At 35.6% G+C, this 27,439-nt stretch overlaps 1 protein-coding gene across 1 annotated transcript; it reads right to left on the bottom strand.

The window, feature by feature from the left end:
- Positions 1-40: 40 nt before the first annotated feature.
- On the bottom strand, positions 41-27,439 carry NEXN (nexilin F-actin binding protein). The gene is made up of 11 exons (XM_077771048.1): positions 27,366-27,439; positions 25,512-25,590; positions 25,281-25,429; positions 19,537-19,578; positions 18,105-18,302; positions 17,834-18,010; positions 15,143-15,328; positions 11,320-11,517; positions 7,158-7,379; positions 1,816-2,001; positions 41-1,352 (listed from the first exon to the last, which is right to left on the bottom strand). Exons 1-11 carry the CDS (start codon positions 27,390-27,392, stop codon positions 981-983), a joined length of 1,836 nt encoding a protein of 611 aa, XP_077627174.1. The 5' UTR covers positions 27,393-27,439; the 3' UTR covers positions 41-980.

The raw sequence follows: 27,439 nt of genomic DNA, 5'->3' as shown, positions 1-27,439 counted from the left end.
ACTTTATTTTTAATACACAAGTTATTTTATTATGGGTTTACATTGTAAAATAAAACTGTCTTCCAGAAAACTAAAATATAAAACAACTTGGTAATAGAACATGGTAATTATTTACAAACTTATTTTAGACCACATTTTAAAACTGAAGATTATGCCTTTTTCCCCCCTCTTAGACCTTGAAATCTTCAATTATGTTGAAAGTGTTTTCTTCTGCATGAATTACTGGTACAAAGTTTTCTTACTAAAATATAATTTGTTCAGGCAAGGTCACAACATAAATTTGCTTTATAAGCTTGAATATAACACACATTTGAATAGTACATGTTAATAATAGTCTCAACACTCAGAATTCTGTATAGGCAGTGGTTTCCATTAAATTTTCTCCTTAAAAGTCTTAACTTTTGTTGCTCTCCATGCTCCCCCTTTTCCCTATCTGCTTCAGAAAGACTTTAAAACTACAACAAGAAAAATGATGACTATTAAGAAAAACTTGATAGGTTCCAAATTCATGAAGTCTTCTCAATTATAGGTGTAAATAGCTCATAAATGTCACTTTTTCATGCAAAGTAATGTATTTTGTGATCTTTAAAATGTAATTGCTAGAAACTTAGAATAACTGAGTAACTAACTTTTCCACTCTACCCCATTAAATACACATTAACTTCTGCATAATAGGGCAACGAATCTGGTGATGATTTGGAAAGGAAGAAGCTATTCTTTAGATGAGCTTGTGTTTTGAAGACTGTTAGGAAAAGGAATAAAAAGTCAATATAGTGGCACTTCTGGTTTCCATTTTTGGCCCCGCCACAGAAAACATGGATGTAGTAAGAAATTCGGAGGGGGGGAGAGAGAAAGAGAAAGTTCCAGGGAGAGGGAAGGGAAGCTAGTAGTCGTCAGCTAAAAAAGAGAAGAAGAAAAGTGATTTTTTTTTTTTTAAGGAAAAAAATTTAAATACAATAAAAGTTCTAGATTAAAAGTGATTAATTCTTACTTTCGATTGTAAGAATACAGGTACTAGCCGCAGAGCCTTTGTTGTTGACTGCTTTACACATATATTCTCCTTCATCTTCTGGGAAAGTTTCTGGTAAATAAAGGCAGTAAGTTTCTCCTCTTTCAATATATTGATAGTCTTCTCCATCTTGGAGTATTTCTCCTTCAAACCACCATGTAATTTCTGGTTTGGGTTCTCCTGTTACTTTAACAGTAAATCTGACTGGCTCACTGTCTACAACTGATGTGTTTTTTAGAGGCTTCTTGAACCATGGAGCTCCTGATCTCGTTTGCTCCTCATCTTCAATAGTGGAACCATTCATGATGCTACCACCCTCTTCTTCTTCCTCCTCTTCTCTTTTCTGTATTAAAATAAGTCCATTCAAGTTGGCATTTATAGCAGAATTTTTAGGACAATGGTTTAGTGATAGAATTTTATAGGTAAAAAAGTTTTTTCTTCCCGAAGAACATGTAAAATGTGCTTATTACTATAGTTATGTACTTTATAAAACCTCTTTTATAATATCTTAAAAGCCATTAAAAATTATTCTAGGATGCCTGGGTGGCTCAGTCGTTAAGCATCTAACTTGGGCTCAGGTCATGATCTCACAGTTCACGAGTTTAGTCCCACATCAGGTGAGTTCGAGCCCCACTCTTCCCTCCCTTTTCCTTTCATCTCCCTTCCCCCTACCTCACCCGGCCTCTGGTGGTATTCTCTCTCAGCCTCTCACTCACTTGCCTCCTCTAAGAAAAATTTTTTTTTCTAATCCTTCATAAAATTTTAAGAGCGTCTTTGAAAAATAAAGGATATGTAAGCCCTGGTACCTTTTGTAGTGCTGCATCAATTTCCTTTTGTTCAAACTGCATGCGTAGTAACTTTTGTTCTTCAATTCTTCTTTGTTCTTCTTCTTCTCTTGCCTTAGCCATTTGTTCAAATCTAGCTTTCATATTCACTTTATGAGTAAATGGAGCCTCACTTTTTTTTGCAGGCTTGACATCAACATCTTCTTCCTTTATGAAAGTGAGCCAAGAATAGTAATTGCTTATTTTCTAGAAACCAACAAGAACTAAAGCAATACTTCTGAAGATGTCATTTATGGACACAAAATAATTGCCATGTTTGGTTTACATATTTGTGTTACACTGCAGACATGTAGATTTTCACTGCCCCCTAATTTGGAAAAAAAAAGTTTTATTTGTGAAACATTCTCTTGACAATTAGAACCCTTTTCTCCCTAGTGTAAAGGTTCTATAATATTGGAGTCCCAATGTATTTGCTCAACCAACTCTTTGTGCTAGCTGATAGTACTGAATAACAGAAAAGGGTGGAGATGTTATACATTGTAACAATGGTTAAAATACTTCCTTGTCACAAGAGTGTCCATCACTCTTCACCCTACTATATAATAGAAAATGTAATTTCTGTTATTTCCTACTTTGTGATATTCTTCCTCACCCTTCTTAGCTAATTGTCTTTGAAATGAATTCCATCCACCGATATTTATTGATGGCTAAATGGCAGACAAGAGTCTTCACAGGCAGAATAAATGAAAGACAACTGCCGAAAGAGGCGTTGGCTGGAACGTGGGGAAATCGTTGAGTTGAAGTATATGGCTAGTCATCTATTTAGGGTGAGAGTTGGAAGCTATGGAAATAAGGAATGAATTTAAGAGCAGAGTTTCAATTGTTAAATAGTGTGAGTCTAAAAAACAATTTGGTGATGATGGGGTCACTGGTGGCCTTTGAGGGCAGTTTTAGGACAGTGGAGTTGTAGGTACAGTTAATTCAGGGTTTTCTAAAGTATTTTAGATGTAGTAGACTCTTGGTTTCTAAACTACCTGGACTTTTATGTTTGGAAATCTCACCTTTTGTATTTCATAGTACTGTGAAGAAATTGCTTCAGGGTATCACATCCAGCTAATGTTAGTAAATTTTGAAAGAAGCTTTAAAATAATTGCCTATGTAAGAAAAAAAATCTTTGCATGGATGTTTTGCATCACTTTGAAGTATTGTACCTCAGTTCCAATGAATGTAGGAGTGAATAGTTTTTCTTGTTTTCTGGAATCAGATTTTACTTTGATGTTGGAAGATCCTAGAACATCAGGCACAACCAAATAGCTAATGGGTAAATCTATTACTATGCCATTAACCCCAGTGTTTCAGTTTGAAGTGATAAATCTAATGCCTATTAATAAACACAATGCAGGACTACAGTTAATTGCTAATGAATGATGTTGCTATAGTTTTTTATTACTAAAAGAGGCTAAAAGACATGTTAAATATCAGTTTGCTGCAGTTTTATCTCAACAGGCTTTTCTGCAGTTTAAAAAGGACTTCTGTTAAAAAAAATTAAAAGGACCTCAGTTTACAGGATACAGTTAATTTCATTCTTGCTTACCAAATCTTCAAGATACAGTATTTCTGCAGGTACAGGTACTGAATCTCCTTCAACTTGCTTTCTGGATTTTAGGATAAAAGGTTTGTACAAATTTATAACTTAATCATTTAGCTACTTAAAACCTGCCTTTAGAAAATGAATTGGGAGAAAGTTTATGACTAGTCTTTCAGTTATTAAGTACAAGTGTTGCTTTTTCTTGAATCCTTGAAAGCCAGGCTAAAAATGTTTCTGGGAAATGAACCTACCTAGAGTCCTATAAAATGGAATGATCTTTGTTCTCTGGGTGCATTCTTAGGGTATGGATACCTAACACATGAATATTAAAGGAAGCACAATTGGACAGTGAACATGAGATAAAAGTGAGGGACAGAAATGGTTTTGGAGTATGCCTTCTTGGAAAACTAAAAAGTCAAACACTTATATTGATTAAATAAATGAGTGATAACAGATTAAGGGCTACAAGGAACTGTGCAGTTCTTTGGGGGAGGTTATATGGATGAGGTTACCTTGAACAGTGTCTGGAATATAAACAAGGAGTGTTGAACACAGACATTGTTATTTTTTAATTAAAATGTCTTTACAATGTTTATTCATTTTTGAGAGCAAGAGAAAGAGTGTGAACGGGGGAGGAGCAACAAGGGGGGGTTACACACTCGAAGCCGACTCCAGGCTGAGGTGTCAGCACAGAGCCTGATGCAGGGCTCAGGCCTATAAACTGAGATCATGACCTGAGCCACAGTCTAACACTTAACTGACTGAGCCACCCAGGCACCCCTTTAATGTTTATTTTTGAGAGAGAGAGAGAGCACAAGCAGGGGAGGGGCAGAGAGGGAGACCTTATCCAAAGCAGGCTCCAGGTTCTGTGCTCTGAGCTGTCAGCGCAACCTGTTGCAGGGCTTGAACTCCTTAACTGCAAGGTCATGACCTGAGCCAAAGTCAGACACTCAACCAACTGAGCCACCCAGGTGCCCTGAGCACACATTTTCAAAGGAGGAAACCAGATAATATCAGGGGTACGGGGAGTCCTATGCTAGAAGTTGATTGCACTCAATGGCTGAACTATGCTAACAAGTTTTTCAAGGATATCTCTGACCTTTAAATCTAGAAGATAGGAAGGATGTCAGCATCCTTCACAGTGAGGACATCCTCAGGGTTTTCAGGAAATCACACATGTCCTAAACTCATGTTCTTTCATACAGAAGAGCAATAAAACAGTAAGTCAACTATCTCACTTTTAATCTTTCCTAAATATTTTGTAGGACTAGGTAAGACTGCTCTGAGTTTTCACTACCTTTATCACAAAGAGGAGCAAGCACATGCTGACTAACTTTGCCTTCTGTGATATATAGTTCTGTAAAAACTGATCTTGTGGCCATCCAGCCACTAAATGTTAGTGTTCTCCAGTTTTATTGTTCACCTTCCAACTATTAACCTTTTCAAGATAGCTTTATCTACTCTGATATGTTTAAATACTATTCATAATAGTTAAAATTTATATAATTCCAGCCTCTTGCCTGAACTTAGTACCTATGTTTCAGACTGCCTTTATCTTACCCAAATACATAAACCTCACGGGCCCAAACCATTCACCCTACCATCTCCAGACCTGAATTCTCTGTAGTATCATCTAGTTAGTTTCCCTGGCAATCTTAAAATAATGTTGGGCTTCTCAGCAACCACCTACCCATAAACAGCCTGTTATCCAGTTTGGTTAAAAGTTGGGTCCATTTTTCTCCCTCCCTGAATCCCAATTTCATGCCCTATTCCTTTCTTCCTCTTCATTCTCCATGGTACTGGATTTCTTTAAAAACAAAAGCTTTTTATTCTGTCCTAAAACGATCACTAACATTGTTCTCAAATCACAGTCCCTGCAAGGTTAAAAAGACCCAGTATCAATTAGCTACTACTTTTACAACTTTATTCTATTACCTATTATTCTAGGAGCCATGCCTTTGAATAAACTTTCAACTTCCCAGACACATTTTCACAACCCTTATGTAAAGGCTGTACTTAACCTTCCCACTTAGCTTAAATGCCATTTTCTCAGCTCTGTTAAAACTCTCCTAGGAATACTGAGTCCATCCTATTTGACCTATTTTAGCACTTAAATTATTATTTTCATACATCTCCTTAGGCTGAGCTTTTTGAGGGCTCATTATATTCACTTACATGAACCCAAGACTGAATACAGGGCCCAGCATAGAAGATGTTAGCAGTAGCATTTGCTCTTAGCAGTGACAACAAACCTTAAGATTTTGTGTACATTGCACAGAGTTCAAATGCATACCAACTTCATTAATGAATATCTGATGTTCTGTTTTCTCTATTTGATCTCTAGTTCAAAATCCTCATCAGGGCTTCGCTGACCACACTCCAAAAAATAGTATCCTGCTTTGTTAATTTCCATAGCTTTTACTTTACTACTCAATAATTGTTTTCCATCTTCCCTACCTGTTAGATTCTAGACACTACATGAGCAAGGACTGCAGATTTATTCACCAGTGTACTGCCAGTATCCAGAACAGTCCCTGGAACATAATAGGGATTCAAATAATTTTTTAATGCATGAATCTAAAACCATCTTTAGCTTTAGTGTCATCTAGGTACGAAGATGTCTATTTGATGATATCTCCATGTTTTAAGAATTCCTTCAATGAACAACAATTCAGAGTCCCTTAACATGACATCTAAGACCTTCCATGACCATCTTGCCTGTGTTTGCATCTGCATCATTATATTTGCTGTTCTTACACTCTACTTGCTTTAATAATAATGAATAGCTTATATTCCAAAGAATTTGCACATAATTTCTTCATTCTTTTAATTCATAGTCTCCCCTGAAGGCCCTCCCAACTTCCCACACCACCTTATTGAATATTTGATGGGAAATTCTTTGTTAGAAGAACATAAGTTAAATGCTGTTAAGTATTATAAAATGGCAATTCTGGCAGAAAAAAAATTTCCAGATCCTTAGTTAAAGCAGTACTCAGAATCATGGAACTAGATCTTCAACTGGAAGGAGCATTATAGGTTATCTAGTAATTGCCTCTTTTCTAACATATGCAGAGGTACTTCAAAATTCATGTCATCTGAATTCTGAGTTAGGCTCTGCCACTGAATTGTTGGCATGACTTTAAGCAGATCATTAGGCTTTATTTACTTCATCTTTAAATAAGAAAGTAAATATGAATAATTTCTGGAACTTGTTTTAAACCATATGTACACTGGTTCTACTTACTCAAACTAAAACTTATGCCAATATGGGTCGCCTGGGTGGCTCAGTCGGTTAAGATCTGACTTCGGCTCAGGTCATGATCTCATGGTTCGTGGGTTCGAACCCCATGTCGGGTTCTGTGCTGCTGACAGCTAGCTCAGAGCCTGGAGCCCATTTCAGATTCTCTCTCTCTCTCCCTCTCTCTTCCTTCCCTGCTCACGCTGTCTTTCAGAAATAATTAAAACATTAAAGAAAATATTTTTAAATAAAAATAAAACTTGTGCCAATAAATACTTCTATTATTTCTGGAGTGACTTATCTGATGTTCACTATAGGTTTTAATTCTAATAAAAGCCATTTTGAAACAATGCTAGAGTAAGGAAATCTTTCAGAGTCTCCTAACATTTTAATATGCCTTGGCTACTTAGTTCTCAGATAATATCGTATGCGTCTATGGTTAACTGTAAATACCAAAGCTTATTTCAAAGTCCACGTTATATTTGTTATGTTCATCATAATTACTGTACCATAGCTGTTAAATACAAAATAGTATACCTCATGAAAGTTTTCTGCTTCTCGCTCTTTAATTTCGAGGTCAATTGCTCTCCTTTTTGCTCGTTCTTCTTCTATCTTTTTCTGTATTTCTTTTTCAGACAGTTGTCCAATTTTTTCAAACTTGCTTTTTAAATTTTTAGCTTGAATAGAGCCACTTCTTTTCAATTTGATTAATTCTTCATATTCTCTACTCAGTTCAAAGGTTTCATGTTCTTCCTCTTCCTTCAAAAATATTAAGATTTTTGTGTATTAAATACCAGAAAATTAGTTTGTACAATAAACCATCCAAAAAGTGTTCATTTCTCTCTCTTTTTTTTTTTTAATGTTTATTTATTTTGAGAGAGTGCATGCATGAGCAGGGAAGGGGCAGAAAGAGAGGGAGAGAGAGAATCCCAAGCAGGCTCTGTGCTGACCAGCACTGCTTGAACTCAGGAACCATGAGATCCATGACTGGAGGCAAAATTATGTCAAATTCTCAACCAACTGAGGCACTCAGGCATCCCTAAAAAGTGTTCATTTCTTGTTTGAGGCCAAAAATTAGTTTAAATAACTTATTCCCTAAACACAATGCCTAAATTTACTGACTAAAAGTAATGTTAACGGGCATCTTGGTGGCTCAGTTGGTTAAGTGCATCAGACTCTTGATTTTGGCTCCGGTCATGATCACAGTTTGAGTTCAAGTCCCATGTCAGGCTTTCCACTGACAGCACAGAGCGTGCATGGGATTCTCATTCATTCTTTCTCTTTCTCTCCTCCCTCTCTTTCTCTCAAAATAAACTTTTAGAAAAGTAATTTCAAATTTAAGACTTTAGAGGGGAGCCTGGGTGGCTCAGTCAGTTAAGCATTCGACTTCGGCTGAGGTCATGATCTCATAGTGGGTTCGAGCTCCACGTCGAGCTCTGTGCTGACCACTAGCTCAGAGCCTGGACCCTGTTTCAGATTCTGTGTCTCCCTCTCTCTCTGACCCTCCCCTGCTCACACTCTCTCTCTCTCAGAAATAAAACATTAAAAAAAATTTTTTTAACGAAAAAAAATTAAGGGCGCCTGGGTGGCTAAGCCATTAAGCATCTGACTTCAGCTCCCATCATGATTTCATGGCTCATTAGTTCAAGTCCCACATCAGGTGACCTTAAGCCCCACTTCAGGTGAGCAGGAGCCCTGCTCTGGGTAAAAACAGGAGCGTTGCTTCAGTGAGCCCTGCTTCTGTCTCTCTGCTCCTTGCTCACTTGTCCCTTCCCTCAAAAAAAAAAAAAAAAATTTCATTATGACTCAAAAATCATTTAACATTCCATTATAACTTTTATTATAACTAAAATATGCATATCAGGATTAACTTTTACTATGAATTATAGGAAAATTTTTGCTTAGGGGATGATGAAGAAATGTGCATTTTATCTTAAATACTTTTTACTTAAGTTTCCCTTGGCTTTTTACAATTTATTTCTAGTTCTTTGTATACTTAAACTAAACCCTAATCTCACTATAGGAAGTGGTTTAAAAAATTGGAGTTGTTCCTGATGTACTTTTCCTGGGGAAGACCTAGAGTCCTACGTGTGGGGTGGGTGTAGTAGAGAAGGAAAATGAAGGAGGGGAAGGTAGGGGTCACTGTGGATGATGTGACATGAGGCTTCATTTCTTGGTTCAACCAAAGGGGTAAAAGACAAAATTTATTCCTTTATATTATCCTCCATGTTTTGGTCTCTGTGGGTCCAAACAAACAACTCCTAAAATACCAGAAACAAATTTGGTATACCTCATATCACAATGGTTCCCAAATCTTTCTGGTCAAAATTAATGACTGAACTAATTAGCTACAGTGTAGATGATCTTGGAACTGGTGTGCTACTTGCTTAGAAACTGCCAGATGTATTGGGGTAAGTCCTTTACGAGCACCAGATGTCTGACAGTTACACACTGCCATATGTTAATGAGATTCCATCTCAGTATACTAAAATATAATTTACAAGTTTTTCGAGACAATTCACTTTTAGCTTCCTTTATAAAATAAATACTATTACATTTTAAAAGTTTTAAGGCGGGGGATGGGCACGGAGAGGGGCACTTGTGGGGATGAGCACTGGGTGTTATATGGAAACCAACTTGACAATAAACTATTTGTAAAAATAAATAAATAAAAATAAAAANGTCAGCATCCCTACAATCCACAGCCGCAGCTGCCCTCTGCTAGCTGGAAGGACCCGGATCGGCTTCTCGGGTAATTCTCAAATGAGACTAGAGCAGGACTAAGCGGGTAAGCAGCATGACATACTGTTGTGAAAGCTCCAGCTGCCAGAGCTTTTGCTCCAGACTGGAGTTCATACATAAATAGGACGTGCCTTTATGGTTAGAAAAAGCATGTATATGCACACAAAGATAACAAAAATCCCAATTTCTAGGGGTGCCTGGGTGGCTCAATCGGTTAAGCATCTGACTTCAGCTCAGGTTTGGGAGCTCGAGCCTGGCATTGGGCTCTGTGCTGATAGTTCAGAGCCTGGACCCTGCTTCAGATTCAGTGTCTCCCTCTCTCTCTGCCCCTCCCCTGCTCACCCTGTTTCTCTCTCTCAAAAATTATATACTAATACATATATGTATGTATACATATAAAGTAAAACATTTTAAGGCTAGACCTTGGAATGTTTTCCTACAGCATATTCATGATACTTTATCATTACTTATATGTTTATATAGTATTTATAGTCTCTAGATTGGCTACGGCAAGGAAGTAAATCTCCCCACAGGCCCATTGTCCCAACCCATAACACAAAGGCAATTTCTAAGAGATTGCAACCTCTACATAGGTCAGGAGTTGGCAGGAGGCCCCCACCAAGTTGCCTACCAAACATGCCTGTCATTGCCAGTCTGAGTCTGGGACAGCCATTGCCCATCTCACCCCAAGTCACAGGGCTGTGTGTTGATCCCTAATCCTTCGCATGCTGCTTCCAGGAGCCTCCTTATCAGAGGCTGAGGGTGGCAGTGGAATGCTGGCCCCCTCTTTCTCCCTCCCCTCTTCTGCCTGCACAACTGGCCATCCAGATGGAGGGTGGCAACTCTGGGAAAGAAAAGGACCTTAAAGGGGCGCCTGGGTTGAGCGTCCGACTTCGGCTCAGGTCACGATCTCACGGTTAGTGGGTTTGAGCCCCGCGTCAGGCTCTGTGCTGACAGGTCAGAGCCTGGAGCCTGTTTCAGATTCTGTGTCTCCCTCTCTCTCTGACCCTCCCCTGCTCATGCGCACACGCTCTCTCTCTCTCTTTCTCTCTCTCTCTCTCTCTCTCTCAGAAATAAATAAAACATTAAAAAAAAAGAAGAAGAAAAGAAAAGGGCCTTAGGGCATCCGGAGGTAGAAAAAGGGCTTCTGAGAATGCACCATAGGGAGGCAGGGGACAGCAGGTTTCAGTGCTTTAAGACTCTAGTACACACTCCACTGCCCAGTGAGCTTTCACTTACAAATTCAAAAACAAGATTATTAAAATTGTAATTAAGTTTTAAATTTTATTTTAATTAAATTTTTTGATTTAAAAATCAAGATTGGCCAGGTGCCTGGCTGGCTTAGTCAGAAAAGCATGTGACTCTTGATCTTGGGGTCATGAGTTCAAGCCCCACGTTGGGTGTAGAGATTACTTAAATTAAAAAAGAATTGTTTTTAATAAAAATCAAGATTGGCAACCTTAGAGCGTTAAACCTTATGCATGACCTGGAAACAATTCTCAATCATAATGTGACCACACAATTGTGAGGTATATAGGAAGATATATTCACTTAAGGTAATTACCTGCAATCATATTTGTTTTTGTTTTTTAGTATTTATCCATTTTTGAGAGAGCACAAGCAGGGGAGTGGCAGAGAGAGTGGGGGACAGAGGATCCCAACATTGGGCTCAAACCCAAGAACCAAACACACAAACCGCGAGATCATGACCTGAGCTGAAGCTGGATACTTAACTAAGGCACCCAGGTGCCCTGCAATCATAAGTGATTCAAACTAGTAAGGAAGGAGCAGAGTTCTATCAGGCTAGAAAGTGCACATAACTGTGCTGAAACTTGTACCAGGTACCTCATAGTATGGTGAGTGTCCTTAATAATACTCAGAAAGTTATTGTAAGATACATGTAACATACATTAATAAACACTTGGAAGATATAAAGGAATATTTCTTAAAATCTCACCTCTCCCATTTCTTGTCTCAGTTGTTCAAATTCCTGTTTTTCCATCTCTAACTTATGCTTCCTTTCCTCCTCTGTTCGTCGTTTTTCTTCTTCCATTTTTTGTTTTAATAATTCTTCAAAATTAATTTCCAGTTTTCCCGGTGTAAGAGATTCTTGAGAAATTGTTTTATACATCTCCGGGTAGTCATCATCTACTACCTATTTAAAATAAGACTCTTATTACTCTTGCCAAAATTACACATACTAAAGAGGGGAATTCTTTTTTTGTAGAAACTGATTACTTGAGTAGAAAGGCTTCACGTTGAACTAAAAATTTGAAGACCCTAAATCTCTTCAAAAGTATAAAACAATAAACAAGGTAAAAATCACTAGAAAACTTAAGACTAAAGTGTTTTTGTGGCTGCAGAGGAAATGGTGACCGTCTGTTCTCCATTCCAGTGAACACAAGTCCTTTGACTTTGTATTATGAGTAATTTGAGTTAGACATTAAGATTTTATAGTACTAAGAACACTTTTTAATTGAATTAAAATGAATTTCCATTTTGGTGATTAAAATAGAGTATTTCACAGTTAAATCATGGTTTTGTCTGGATTATTAGATAATCCATCAGGATTCCTTCATAATCAGGTAAAAATCACTCTTAATGCTGTAATTTTATTGTACTGACTTATTACAGTCAGGTTAATAATAATAGTTAATACTTAGAGCTGTCATGTAAAATTCTAAGCACTCTACATGTATTGACTTGATTAATTCAGATTAATTCGAATCTTAAGAAGTAGGTATTATTAATATCCCCCCATCTTATAGATGAGGAAACTGAGGCACTGAAAAGTAACCTGTCCAAAGTCAACACAAATATTAAGCGGCAAATGTGGGATTCAAAATTTCAAAAGCCTAATCAAATTATAAATAATGATTTAGACTATCTTTTTGTAATTACATGAATTACATGTCTAACTGGCATTTATTTGTGATCTTGGGCAAATTACCCTAGCCTCTGTGAGTTTCCCCATCTGTGATGACTTTTCATGCAGTTGTCACGAGATTCAAAGTTTGGAAACACTTAGCACTTCACCTGACACTCAAAGGTAAGCTCCCAATGACAGTTTTATTATTATATTAGCATTCCTTGAATCCAATCCAAAGATTGCCAAAAATTTTTATTAATACATGAATTAACTAAGGTATAATACAAAATTAAAATATGGTCCTGGATAAGAAAACAACATAAATGAAGGAAATAGTTTCTTTTTCCTAGGAAATATCTCTAGGAAACTAGAATTTGGTTTAATGCAGTTTTCTTTCCCTGTACTTTTTTCCACTAGTGAATGATGGCAGTTTCAACCTAAAGATCTGTCCCTGGGACTAGATCTCCTGAAACTTACTTGACCTTTACTACTTCTTGTCTGTTACTTCTGAACCTGCTTATTCTCCAAACATTAAGTGCCTTCACAATGCCTATAGGGTTTCTGTGTAGAAATCATTTGTGAATCAAGGATTACCTAGTAATACACACAAGACAGTTTTAAGGGACACCTGACTGGCTCAGTATAGCATGAAACTCTTGATCTTAGGGTTGTCAGTTCAAGCCCCATGTTGGGGGTAGTTTACTTAACAAAAAATTAAGTAATTTTTTAAAAACTTTTAATATATTCCACAAACATTTATAGGAAATGTGTTATAATAGAATGCACTGTGCCACATGCCAGATGAACAGTCTCAGCCTCATGAATGAGAAAGGCAGCTGTAAGCAACAAGACAGCTTTAGTGCTATGCCAGGGGAGTACTAAATGCTATAAGAATGTAAATAAGGAACAAGTCTTTGGAACTTGTGTTCTCAGGAAAAGCTTCCCTGAGGAAATGGAATATATAAAAAGGAATTAGAGCATAGGGAAAGGAAAGGGACATGTTTCATTCAGCATTTATGAAGATCCAGATGGATGAGAGCACAGTATTTTGAAGAAATTGGGAAAAATTTAGTATGTCTGGAACAAAAGACTGCAGATTCAGGAAGAATCAAGAAATGAAGCTGGGAAAATACACCAGAGCAATATTATTTAAAAAATTGTTTAGAAATTAAAAAAAATTTAATTTAGATTTTTGCTTAGGGGAAGTAGAACATTTCTCTTTCTTATTTTTTTCACTATTTATTTTTTGAGAGAGAAGCAGAACTTGAGTGGGGAAGGGGCAGAGAGAGAGGGAGACACAGAATCTGAAGAGGCTCCAGGCTCTGAGCTGTCAGCACAGACCCTGATGCAGGGCTCACGGACCATGAGATTATAACCTGAGCCAAAGTTGGACGCTTAACCAATTGAGCCACCCAGGCACCCCTTTCTTTTTCTTTTTTTAAAGTAAGCTCCACATCCAGTGTGGGGCTTGAACTTGCAACCCTAAGAAAAGAGTCAGATACTCTACCAACTAAGCCACCCAGGCACCCCAGAAATGGAAAAATTTTAGGCAAAATAGTAACACAATAAAATTTACTTGAAAAGAGATGAGAAAGATCACTTGGCTTTACAGGGAAGAATGGATTATAGGCAAGAGAACAAGTTAAAACGAAGTTGGTTTGAGGCTAGGGATAACTGTGACCTGTGAGGAGATAGGTGACCCAAGGAAAGGATAACAATAGTAGTAGAAATAAAGGAAAAACTGATAGATTTTTAGAGTGATTTAGAAGGTAGAATGAATAAAACTTAGTGAATGATTAGATATGACGCATGAATGAGAAGGTGAAAGTGATTAAGGCTCCCAACTTTCTGATTTGAGCATCTGGATTGGTGATGAAGCCAAATAAAAATGTGGGTATATGTGCCTGAAGCTCTCTCAGACAAGAAAACCGGGTAATTATATCACTGAAGCCAATTAGAATGTTTCAAGAAGGGTGAGGGGGCGCCTGGCTGGCTCAATCAGTAGAGCCTGTAACTTTTGATGTCAGAGTCGTAAATTCAATCAAGCCCCATACTGAGTGTAGAGCCTACTTAAAAAAAAAAATGTTTTGGGGCGACTGCCTGGCTCAGTCGGTGGGATGTGTGACTCTTGATCTTGGGGTTGTGAGTGCCAGCCGCACATTGGGCGTAGAGGTTACTTTAAAATGTTTCAAGAAGGGGATGCAGCATTCATTCACATCAGCTTGCATGAAAATAAAGTTTGTCAGATAACTGCATTTTACAAACATTAAAATTGTATAAGGAGTTTAACACTGTGACAGAATTAAGTTTGGTAGCAATATCCAGAAGTGATGGGTGAGTATTTTAGAGAGTTAAATAATTGTGATTAAATGGCTTTGGTCATTTACTATATACTGGATGGAATGGAAAGTGAAACAAAAGAAGGAAAGGAAGGAATGGGGAAGGAAAGAGGAAATGTGGGAAAGGAAAGAATGGAGAGAATAGAAGAAAGGGTGAGAGTAGGAAGCTCCCTGCTTACATACTTCTGGAAAACATGGTCATTATATTGTCAATCGTCTATGCCAGGCATAGCAATTTAATCAGAACTGTCTCAACATTACATTGAAGCAAACACCTTTAACTGATTGGTGTTATACCACAGGAGATTTTAAAACCTTATTTGCTATCCCTACTTTTGAAACATTGCTGAAATAATATTCTCCAAAGTTTAATTATTGCTCTTAACATATTTTTTAAAATTATAAAAAAATTTTAATTTTTTAAGTAATCTCTATACCCAGTGTGAGGCTTGAACTCACAACCCTGAGATCAAGAGTTGCATGTCCTAGTAGAGGCAGCTAGACACCCTCTCTTAACATAGTCTTAAAAAGCTGAATCCTAGTGGCCTTCTCCCAATTCCATTCTGTCTTACCATGCTTCTCCTTGCTTCAGCAAATGCCTTCTTTTCTTCCTCTATTCTCCTTCTGGCTTCTTCTTCTGCTTTCCTTTTTTCATCTTCTCTCCTTTGTCTTTCTATTTCTTCAAAGCTGAGTTTGAGTTTACCAGGGCGGTACTCTTTTAAAATTTTTTCTGTTTCATGGTTTTCCTCTTCATTTACCTAACCAAGAAACAACTCATTACTAAGAACAGAGATTCATCAAAGATAGGAATGAATGACCTCAAAAGGGACAGAATCAGCCATCTCACACATGAATGTTTCCTTGCCCTTAATATATTTGACCAAAAATTCCCTTCCTTTATATCGTCTTATATGATGCAATATTCAAATTTCAGGAAATTCCAGATAAAGATGTACTCAAGTTAAATAAAATTTCCCAAGAAAGTCAAATTTTTAAATAGATAAATGAAGTGTTTGAAAAAATTTAAGGGGTCATTTAAAAGTTCTATTAAACATTAACTCTCCCAGGACAAAACATAAATGTGTGTGTGTATACTTACTGAAGTTCAAGGTACCTATACAGAGTCTCTTTTGTAGTAAAATAAAATTCTCATTTTGTAATTTTCATGTTTCTTTTTTTATTTTGAACTATGGTACTCTTCCTTATACTAATTAGATAAGAGTATTTTTTTATGAAATTCAAATTTTATGATTTTATAATTAAAATTCTACTTTAATATTATTTATTGAAGTTTATGATTTATGGTATTTCTATTTCTTTCCATTAAATTGACCACCACCAATAGCTAAAATGTATAGATATTATGAAACTGTAGTTACTCAAAAGTAATAAAAATTTCAAACAAATGTCTAGAACATTTAACTTTTGGAGTCCTTAGAACATCATTAATGAAAGTTGATCAAGAAATTCTGAAGCTTTAGGGGCAACTGGGTGGCTCAGTTATTTAAAGTCTGACCCTTGATTTAGGCTCAGGTCATGATCTCACACTTCGTGAGATAAAGCCCTGCATCAGGCTCTGTGCTGATTGCATGGAGCGTGCTTGGGATTCTCTCTCTCCGCTCTCTGCTCCTCGCCCCACCTGCATGTTCTCTCTTTCTCAAAATAAACACTAAAAAAAATTCTGAAACCAAAAAAAATTATAGATATCCATTAAAATTAGAAAAATTTTAAGTATACACTGTTTTTTTAGTTTATTTATTTTGGAAGACTGAGAGAAAGAGAGAGAGATAGCATGTGAGAGCGTACAGAAGCACAAGCAGTCGGGGTGCAGAGAGAAATGGAGATAGCACTGCACTGTCAGCTCAGAGCCTGAGCCAGGGCTCAAACTCACAAACCATGGTATCATGACCTGAGCCAAAACCAAGAGTTGGACACCAAACTGACTGAGCCACCCAGGAGCCTTTTTTTTTTTTTTTTAGATATTTATCTCTGAGAGAGAGAATGTGTACAAGGTGGGGGAGGGGCAGAGAGAGGAGACACATGATCCGAAGCAGACTCTCTGTTGACAGCAGAAAGCCCAGTGAAGGGCTTGAACTCATGAACCACAAGATCATGACATGAGCCTAAGTCAGACGCTCAACTGACTGGGTCATCCAGGTGCCCTTTCTTACAATTTTTATAATGAGATTTGGAATGTTATTTCAATTTTATGTTTTATTGATAAATATATTTTTATTGCTAGAAATATAATAATAGTTTAACATTTTACAGCACTTATATGCCAGACACTAATTGTTTTCTGTTTTAACTCACTTAACAATTTAAGAAGTAGACACAATTATTTTTCACCATATTACAAATAAGGAAACTAAGACACAGGTTAAATAACTTGTCTCTGCTTCCACACTTAATAAATGGTAGATATGTGAATCTTGGCACCGTGGCTTCAGAATCCATGCTACTAACGACTAAACTATATACATCACATGCACATATAAATCTACCTACTTCATACGGCAAGCTGCATAGTCCATAGTAAACTGAGTTTGATACATTCAAGTATTTGAAAAACTGGACTAAAACTGTATCTTTATGTTTAGACTTGAAAGTGTGCATGTGCTGTATCCTGTCATTAAATACCCTGCAGGGTGAATAAAGAGAAACTAGGTTCACTGAGTAATTACATATTTCCAATAATTTATAAAAATAAAAATGTAAAGTATAATAGGTAAAATGCCCCAAAATGGAAACTAGAAAATAATACAGATGCATTTTGTATATGAAATATGTAGTTTCAAAATCAGACTCTTTTATATAGATAATCTTGAATTTGTAGGAATGAATTTTAGCTAAACTCAGCTTCCTTCCCTAATATTATCTACTTTATATATAATAGTTATATTATATATAAATATATATTTAATATATAAAATATATATAAATATGTATTATATATTTAACATAATATATAATATGAAATGTAATAAAATATATAATATGCAATATAATATACAATATAAAATATATAAATATATATAACATATATAATAAAATATAAATATATAAAACTATTATATATTATATATAATGTCTATATCATTTTATATAATATCCTATGTAAAAACTATATGTCATAGGGGTACCTGGCTGGGTCTGTTGGTGGAGCATGCGACTCTTGATCTTAGGACTGTGGGTTCAAGTAGAGATTACTGAAAAATAAAATCTTTAAAAAAATATGTGTGTGTGTTACATATATGTTTTACCATTTGCCGCCTTGCTTCTTCAAAAGCACGCTTCTCTTCTTCTAAACGTTGTCGTGCTTCCTCTTCAGCTTGCCTCCTTCGGTTTTCTTGTCTTTGTCTTTCCAATTCTTCAAAAGTTAGTTTCAATTTCCCAGGAGAAATTGATTCTTTTCTTGCCTCACTTTCTAGTTCATCATCCTAAGAAACATTGTGAAAACACATGTTAATTACAAAAGGAAATAGTGCTAACCAACTTAACTGCTTTTAATTTGTTCCTTAAAAAAAAAATTACCATGACCAATGAAAGACATTTTGCTTCCTTGAGAGATCGCCGTTGTTCTTCATATCTTATTCTTTTATCTTCTTCATACTTGACCCTTTCTTTTTCTTCTCGTTCTTTTTCTAGATCTTCAAAATTCTTTCTTATCTTTCCAGAAGTTTTGTGTGATTTGACAGGTACCACTGTTACAAGCAGTGAATCATCTCCTTCCTAATTTATAAAATAGATAATTAGCATATTTCTTCCTAACCAAAATTTAGGTTTCACAGGACTTTGCCTACATTATTGGTGAATTTTATTACATGGCCATCAATGTTATAAAGAATATATATATATGCTTTTAAATGTATATATATATATACATATACACATATATATAAGTATGTATATACTTTTATATGTATATATACATTTTTTTTTACAGATTTCTATTCAATAGCTCTTTCTCTGAATTCATTGTACATTAAGTTAATCTTTGAAATCCATTGATGAGAAGGTTCAAGGAGCATCTTCTTTCCCAGAAGGTGGTGTTAATACAGCTGTTTGGATAAAACTGCATGACATTATCTGAATTTAGCTGTCCATGCACTAGTTCCACAAAAGGTAATGTGCATGTGAGTATACTCTACATCAATTTGATGGTGGATAGATTCAGTTTAAATACACAGAAAATCTTTCCTTTTCTATATGCAAGTTTTAATACTTAACAAAACTAATATTTAGGAAAAACAAACAGTATATTCAAGTGATTTATAAACTGCTTATAGACAAAACTCATTGGCATTTGGTCCTAGTAAAATATTCTTAATTCTGTTGTTTTTAAAATTCATTTTAATTAGTTCTATTACATAATCTATTGTTACATCTAAACTAATTTCAAAACTAAAGTGAGTCATAATATGCAATACATGCTGCTAAAATAAAATTGCTTCCACTTTATATGGCTGTAGTTTTAGGCACACCATCAAATTGATGTTTAACTTTCTCTGTTAGATAAAAAGAGATTAACTAAAATTTCTGTGGTTGTGGAACATTCCTTCATGGTGCTATTTACTATACTTTCTACTAGTATGTGATGATAAAAACAAACTATCAGGAACTCTGAGGAAAGAAGACAAATGATGAAAAAAAACCCTGCTTTTTGAAAATGTTACCTTTCAACAGTCTCAACTATTAACAGTTCAAGAAATACAAAGTGTTGGCAGAGTATCTCAAACTGAGAGTTGTGTCTCTAACCATGAAAGCAAAAACATACTTTTAAGACACTAAGCTATAATGTTTCAGAGAATGCAAAAGTATGATCTTGCTTTGCAAAATATGTTTGTCCTTTTTTTGTTGTTGCTATGGAAATAAGAATAGATATGCTTTTAATTTTTAATTAAAAGATTATTTGTGAATCAGATAATTTTAGGTGAATGTTTCATTAAAGGAAATGTCCATTTACCTCTGATGCTGATTCAGTTCCCGTATTGTTTATGTCCTCAATCTATTGAATGAGAATTTCATATCATTACATTACATTGAATTTCTGCTTTTTCCTTTTAAACATACAATTGAAAAGTAATTTAGTTGTGACTTATGGTAAATATTCAAATTCGTAATTTTTGAAATATTTTTATGTTGCTGCATATTAGCCTATTATATCCTTTTAAGTGGAGATAAGCCTTACATTTATTTTTATATTTTGACATCAAAATCAATATATGGGGAATAGTATATTAAGAAAAATGAAGATAAAGCCTACGTTTGTAATTTTGGGATTTGAATAATGGACCAAACTGTTACAACCTGTCTGTAAGCTTAGAAGCACAGTTATTAATTAAATTAGCAACTTAAACTGAGATACAGAAACATTTCTTCATTCTATGGTCTCTGCCCCAGCCAAGTAAAACCTATCATTGGTAATCAAATAATTATGACTATATTTTACAATATAAATACATGGCAAAATATAACTGATACAATAATACAGTGCAATGCACCAGCTTTCACATGGCTAGTTTAGAAGGGAGAAGAATTCTGGTAGATATTATTGTTTATATTTGACTACATGTAGGAAGGAAAGGCCCTCAGTCATTAAGGTGTCTCAATTCTGGCATTACTCATAAGAAACACCATTAGGTTAGCTTGAGGAGCAGGCTAATGTATGTAACAGATTGAGAAATGAGAAAGAAGATTCACAGGTGAAATGTCAGGAAAAGAAAACATAAGAAATGGGAAAATGAGAGAAGTTAGGAAGTAAACATTCAGATTTTATTATTTTAACATGATTTTTAAAATCAGTGAGAGTCTGGAAATAATTTGTTCCTAATGTAGTCTAAGAGAATTCTGGCTAAGTCCCTATTCATCATTCCATTTCCCCTTTTTTTCTGTCACAGGGGAATTAACACATTTTATTAAGATACCAAATTTCTTGAAAAATAAATTNGTGTGTCTCCCTCTCTCTCTGATCCTCCCCTGCTCATGCTGTCTCTCTCTCTCTCTCTCTCAAAAATAAATAAAACATTTAAAAAATTATAATTGTTTTTAATGTTTGTTTATTTTGGATAGACTGCAAGCTGGGGAGGGGCAGAGAGTGAGACATAGAATCCGAAGCAGGCTCCAAGCTCTGAGCTGTCAGCACAGAGCCCGATGCTCGGCTCAAACCCATAAACCATGATATCATGACTTGAGCTGCATACAGAAGCTCAACTGACTGAGCCACCCAGGTGCCCAGCTAAGAAAAATTTTAATATATAATAGTTACAAAATTCTTTCCCTTTAGGGGCGCCTGGCTGGCTCTGTTGTAAGAGCATGCGACTCTTGATCTCAGGGTTGTGAGTTCGGGCCTCACATTGGGTACAGAAATTACTTAAAAATAAATAAACTTAAAGAAAACTATTTCCTTTCAAAAGAAGGGTAACAATTCTTTCACAAATCATATTTGTCCCTTTAATAAAAATTTCTAAGAGATATGGTAAGACACCAGACATTGAGAGTACAGGGAAGGTAAACTCTAATTTTTTTAAAGCTTATTTATTTTGAGAAAGGAAGAGACAATCTCAAGCAGTCTCAACACCATCAGTGCAGAGTCCATCATGGGGCTGGAACCCACAAACCATGAGATCATGACCTGAGCCGAAATCAAGAGTAGGATGCTTAACTGACTGAGCCAACTCTAGGTGCCCCAAATTCTGAATTTCTTAACCCCAAATTTCTTTTACTTGTAGCTAGATCCTTCTCAGATTTTTCTTAGCTTATGGTAAGACAATAAATTATATTTGAGGTGACTCTGTTTTGTTGTTGTATGCTTTCTTTGCTCATTTTGAGCCATTACCAAAACTTTAACAGAATATAGGATTTTCCCCCCAACTCAGTTTCAACAAAGGAAAAGATGAATTTGTCTGAGTGGCCATGGTGTCAGTACATTCACAGAGAACTGAGATATTCAGTTCCTATAGTGTTGGCTCTCAGAAATTACCATTGAAGAGCTGCTTCCCAACTCTTTCTTTAGATTATGAAAAGTCAACTCCTTTTCCTCCTTCTCAAAGCAACTTCCTTTTCTTTTTCTTTTCTTTTTTAATCTATTTGAGAGAGAGAGAGAGAGCGTGCACACAAGTAGAAGAGGGGCAGAGAGAGAGAATCCCAAGCAGGCTCTGCACCATCAGCACAGGGCCAGATGCAGTGCTCAAACTCTTGAACCGGGAGATCATAACCTGAGCCAAAAACCAAGAGTCAGATGCTTAACCGCCTGAGCCACCCAGGCACCACTCCCTTTATTTTTTTATTTTTTATTTTTTTAATGTTTGTTTATTTTTGAGAGACAGAGCATGAGAGGGGGAGGGGCAGAGAGAGAGGGAGACACAGAATCCGAAACAACCTCCAGGCTCTGAGCTGTCAGCACACAGCCCGATGTGAGGCTTGAACCCACAAACCGCGAGATGGTGACCTGAGCCAAAACCAGAAGCTTAACTGACTGAGCCACCCAGGCGCCCCTACTCCCTTTATTTTTAACACCACAGCCCCTATCAATAATTTCTCTTGCCCATTAGGGTATCCTCAAAGATAACCAGATTATACTAAATTAAGGGGCTCCTGAGTGGCTCAGTGAGTTAAGCATCTGACTTCGGCTCAGGTGGTAATCTCACAGATCGTGAGTTTAAGCCCCACATCGGGGCTGACAGCAGAGAGCCCGCGTTAGATCCTCTGCCCCTCCCCTGTGTGCATTCTCTCTCTCTCTCTCAAAAAAAAAAAAAACAACCCAAAAATAAAACCCTTAAAAATTATACTAAATTAAGATTATCCCCCAAGTTTTATTGGTCTTTGATTCTAACATCCAGTATACAAAGTATACTCATTTTTAATTCATCATAAGATAGTAGAATCTGGTAGTTCTCCTGACTCAGGAATCCTTTCTAAAGCATTCTTGAATATGGACTTGTACAAGTGAATTTTTCAAATTAACATTAAGATTTTTTTTTCTTAGTAAACTCTGCCCCCAAATTGGGGCTTGAACTCACAACCCCAAAGTCAAGAGTCTCATGTTCCACCAACTGAGCCTGCCAGGTGCCCCAACATTAATAGTTTTTGGGGGGCACCTGGGAGGCTCAGCTTATTAAGCATCTGACTCTTGATCTCAGCTCAGGTCTTGATCTCAGGGTCGTTAAGTTCAGGCCCCGTGTTGAAAACAAAAACTAAAACAAATTTTTAGGCCCCTACTAAAAAACAAAAATTAAAACAAACTTTTCTTGATTACCCATGTCATACTTTGTATATTCAAAGATAGATTCAATTTTATTAGTTTTGAGCAGAAAATGTACTTAATTTTTAAAGCTGGACTTTCCATATTTGTAAGATAAAATTACTATTTTGCACCTACATATTCTCAAATAACGTAAGAGAGTAAAATTTTCGTTAACCAGGACTCTATGGCACCCTGCCATGTAGTTTCTGGAGTTACTAAAGAAGTGGTTCTTTGTCTCCTTCTCTCTCTCTGAGTATCCCATGTCTTCATCATATTCAAACTCACCTCTTTCAACACACACGTCATTTTTCTTTGAGAAACCACTGCCTATATATTCAGTTCTTGGGCTGGTAGTGGGTCTTAAAGTCTAGTGAGTAATCAGTGCTTTTTTGAAAAAGTTTATAAGACTTAATATAAGTAGACTAAACCCAGGTACACTATTTACTGCCAAATATCATATATTTTAATTATATATTTTATTACCTTATTTTATACTTTATATTGTAAATATAATTACATATACTGATATATTTTATATTTATAATGTATAATCTATAATACTCATTTATATTCCTGGGTGAAAGTTCATTGCAAAATGAATTTTTTTTTTTTAATTTTTTAATAGTTTATTTCTGAGACAGAGAGGGAGGCAGAGCACGAGTTGGGGAGGGGCAGAGAGAGAGGGAGACACAGAATCTGATACAGGCTCCAGGCTGAGCTGTCAGCACAGAGCCCGACGCGGGGCTTGAATCCACGAACTGTGAGATTATGACATGAGCTGAAGTAGGACACTCAACCTACTGAGCCACCCAGGCACCCCTCAATTCTCATCTTTGATAACTGGAGATATCAGAGGTAAAGTACATGCCATCCTTTAATTAAAGACATACAAAGTAATAAAATATAGGAAATTCCAATTGTTTTCTATAATTCATCTGGTATTATGTCATTATTTGCCACTATACAAGTGGTTATTTGTGCCACAGAAATGGTTATTTGCAAAGTCTGGGTAAATAAATTTCTTTGACATGCAAATACGGCATATGCTTTGCCTTCTTTGTCTTTTTTCTTTTTAGAAAGGTAGGAATCTGGAAGGAACTTAGCAACTAAATTTTTTTTCTTTCATAGTTTATTGTCCAGTTGGTTTCCATGTAACACCCAGTGCTCATCCCAACAAGTGCCCTCCTCCATGCCCACACCCCCCTTCCCCTCTCCCCCACCCAGCAAATAGATTTAAAGTACTTAAAGGGTAGACAAAAAAGAGCCAAGTACAATTTCACAATAAAAATGGTTTTATACTATGAAGACTATGTTAATATATTGTTAACATATTGATGAGAAAAGAGGAGCTAAAATGGTTTCATGACCTTTATCTGTATTTATTATTTATGTGAAATATTATTTATCACCTACTTACTGTGTACCAGGCACTTTTCTAAGTGCTTTGCATTTATTAACTCATATAATACTATTAACAACTCTAGGAGATAAATGCCATCTCACTAAACTCAATACACTGATCATCTCTTTTGATCTTATAATGTAGACTAGATTAAGTTCATAAGCAATATAACTGTCATCTTTTCAAGTCTATGGCTAGAGATAATGTATAATAAATATCAGTGCATTAATTTTGTGAACTAGTCAATTCTTTACTTAATAAAAGTATGACTATTAAGTTTCTATGTCATTATACTCGTTAGTCACTTTGAGAGATTAGCTTTTTCTGGAAATTCAATCATATTCTTGAGTATTTTAAAAATACTTACCAGCCTCTTAGTTCTCATGCTCTGAGCTAAAATACGTGGGAATCCTAAATTCATTAAGAGACTATATAAAATCATAGGAACAATTTTTCCCCTCTAATTTATCCCCTGTGGCTATGGGCATCAGCAATGGCTCTATGAAGGAAATGGCTGTCCCACATTTCTCCCCTCTTCTACTATCATTCCCAACTTAAAAAAAAAAAGTTAATAAGCTAGCTAATAATACCATTATTAAATAAAATGTGATTTGTTTCAAATTCTTGAGTAGGAAGATACCCTAATTATGCCTTACTGTGTAATAATAACCAACAAGTATTTATTGATTGCTACTGAAAGACCAGCATATTGTGGATAGTTTATGTACACTGCCTTACATCTTTGTAAAATCCTCTAACATGTCAGGAAAAAGAAGAAATGTGGACAGCATAAGGAATCAGGACTGAATGACAAGTCGGTGCATAACAAAAGTTATCTTAGCATTCAACCTTAAAATAAGTATATTTTGCCCTTAATCCTTCTTAGGTAGATGATATTAAATATTTATCTGATATTTAATATTTGTGTTTAAGATCTTGTTTTCAAGTTAGCTGCTATTAAGTTTATGTTATATTAATATATTTTAATTAGGCAATGTACTGATTAGTTTACTTTGTACAATTAGTTTCTGAAGCAAATACCAATTTAATATTTAGTGTATACCTGCTCAGCCCTTTTTGCTAATTCACGTTGTATCTTCCTCTTCTCTAACATATCCTGCTCAGTTCTGCGTCTTCGTTCCTCCTCTGTCCTCTTTCTTTGTTCTTCTTGTCTTTGTTTCTCCATTTCAGCAAATCTACCTTTAACAGTTCCTAAGAATATACGAAACATGTTTGATATTTACTATGTTCTGTTTTGCAATTTCATTTACAATTTACCCCTCAGGTTTCTTACCTGTTAGCTTTGGGACATAGGCCTTTTCTACTTTAGAAGATGTCTCTTCCTCATCATCAGAACCAAGCATTTCTTTAATCTAAATGATTAAATAAATATGAGCATGTCCAAAATTTAGACTACATTATATGCAAAGTTTGAAATTAACTGACAAATACAGAGAAGTTTTAATTACATTTAATATAAAATATGGTTAATGTGAATAACAAAGCATAAATTAAAAAGATGAAAATGAATTTTGCACAAGAATAAAATAAAATAAAATAACCTCCTGCTTTCTCCTGTTCCATTCTCTCTCTCTAATATATTGTTCTTTTCTTCTTTGCTTTTCATCTCTAGATCTCCTTTGATTTCTTTCTTCCCTGGCTCTCTGCATGGCTTCAAATTTATCCTTTACATCACCCTTGCCAAGTTTTGGCACATAGGTTTTTGGGACAGGTTTAGATGAAGAAAGCAGAATCTTCATTAGAAGAAAATAAAGAGAAGAAGGTTAAAAAAATAAGATAGGAAGAAATCAAGTAAAGATAGATCAGCATCAGCAATATAGGAAATACTTATTGAAACAGAAAACAGAAATGAGTCTCAAATATTTGTACACTGAGAATCTGATTACTTTCTAAAGTCTAAGTATGAAAAATGAAATCACAGAAAAATGAGAGTAAAACTTTATTAATAGAAAAGGAGTTCATTCCACTTTGTAGATGCATTCCACTGAGGCTAAAGACTAACAAAATATAAAAATTGAATACTGGATTATAATTTAAAACAACCTGCACTTTGTTTTTCTACACGATTATTAAAGATTCAGATTTTACATCTCTTACTTAAAAGACATTAATTTCAATAAATTCACTAATTTCAATAAATTAAGGTGAAAATAAAGCAAAAGTTCAGGCTTTAAAGTTTATAGCCTAATTCATATATCAACGCTCTTGTTTCCATATCAAATAGGAATAAACTGAAGGGGAGCCCTTTATTTCCCATGTGTGCCTGATGTGCTCCAGGGTCTTTGCGCAAAGCAGTGATTTGTATGTTGTTACTACTGCTGTACTGCTATCTAGAACTTCTGTAAGCCAACATTAAAAATGTGTAAAAATACTCTATCATTCCAAGTGGGCTGAGCTCTAGGCTGGCAAAAGAGATTCCCGGAAAAGGAGGGTTCTAGTAAAAGACAGGAGAAAATATTTCCCTCCACTCTAAAACCAGGAAAGCAAATTATTTTCGTTTTTTAAAAATATTTTTAAAATTTTCATAGGTTTGAAAACTAAGCTGATCCAGATGTTTCAGTAAATAATATGTCAGTAGTTACTTATTAATCCTGTGGCATACCCAGCCTCTATTTTATTATCTTCTTATGGTGTCATTGGCCATTTAAGGCTTTTTAAACTTCATAATGTTGGGGTGTCAGCAACTGAGCTCTTCTTACTACAACTCGCAGAAACTACAGCCAAGGACCAGAAAAAGCCTAAGAGAAGTTTTACTTCAGCCGCTGGGAGAAGTAGCTAAGAAACTTTACCAGAGAGTGAATCATTGCTTTCTCCTAAAAGTATACGTCAAATCTGGGTTGTTGGTTTTTTTAAATACTAAAAAATAACTTATCAAGGTATTAAAACTCTATTCAAGATGTTAGCCATCATATGCATTTCAGTATCTTTATGCTTCCAAGATTAGAATCCAAATGACAATACTGGGCCCAACACCAGCCTGTGAATTTTAGCTCTTACATTTTATATCTTGACACTATGTCATTATGAACTTCTGGATATGACCTTTCCACCAAGCAATGGCCCTTTCAGCAGTTCTACCGTCAAGCCTATGTTCCCCCCTCTTTTTTTTTTAATGTTTGAGACTTACCTCAGCCTTCTGGGAAATTTCATTCATGTTTGCTCTATGTGGTCTCAGAGTGATTATGGAGCTTTGTATATTTT

This window comes from Crocuta crocuta, unplaced genomic scaffold (assembly GCF_008692635.1).
Source record: "Crocuta crocuta isolate KB4526 unplaced genomic scaffold, BGI_CrCroc_1.0 scaffold125, whole genome shotgun sequence".
Taxonomy (NCBI): Eukaryota; Metazoa; Chordata; class Mammalia; order Carnivora; family Hyaenidae; genus Crocuta; species Crocuta crocuta.
Note: the sequence above shows the minus strand (reverse complement) of the source record. Positions and strands in the feature narration are given on the sequence as shown.

Bases quoted from the DNA above. Each gene is read 5' to 3' on its own strand.
- NEXN (XM_077771048.1), bottom strand. From the start codon at position 27,392: ATGAATGAAATTTCCCAGAAGGCTGAG. The intron at 2,002-7,157 runs GTATACTATTTT...ACTTTCATAAAG, and splicing joins AAGCAGAAAACTTTCATGAG to GAAGAAGATGTTGATGTCAA. The intron at 1,353-1,815 runs GTACCAGGGCTT...ATTTTAATACAG, and splicing joins TTGATGCAGCACTACAAAAG to AAAAGAGAAGAGGAGGAAGA.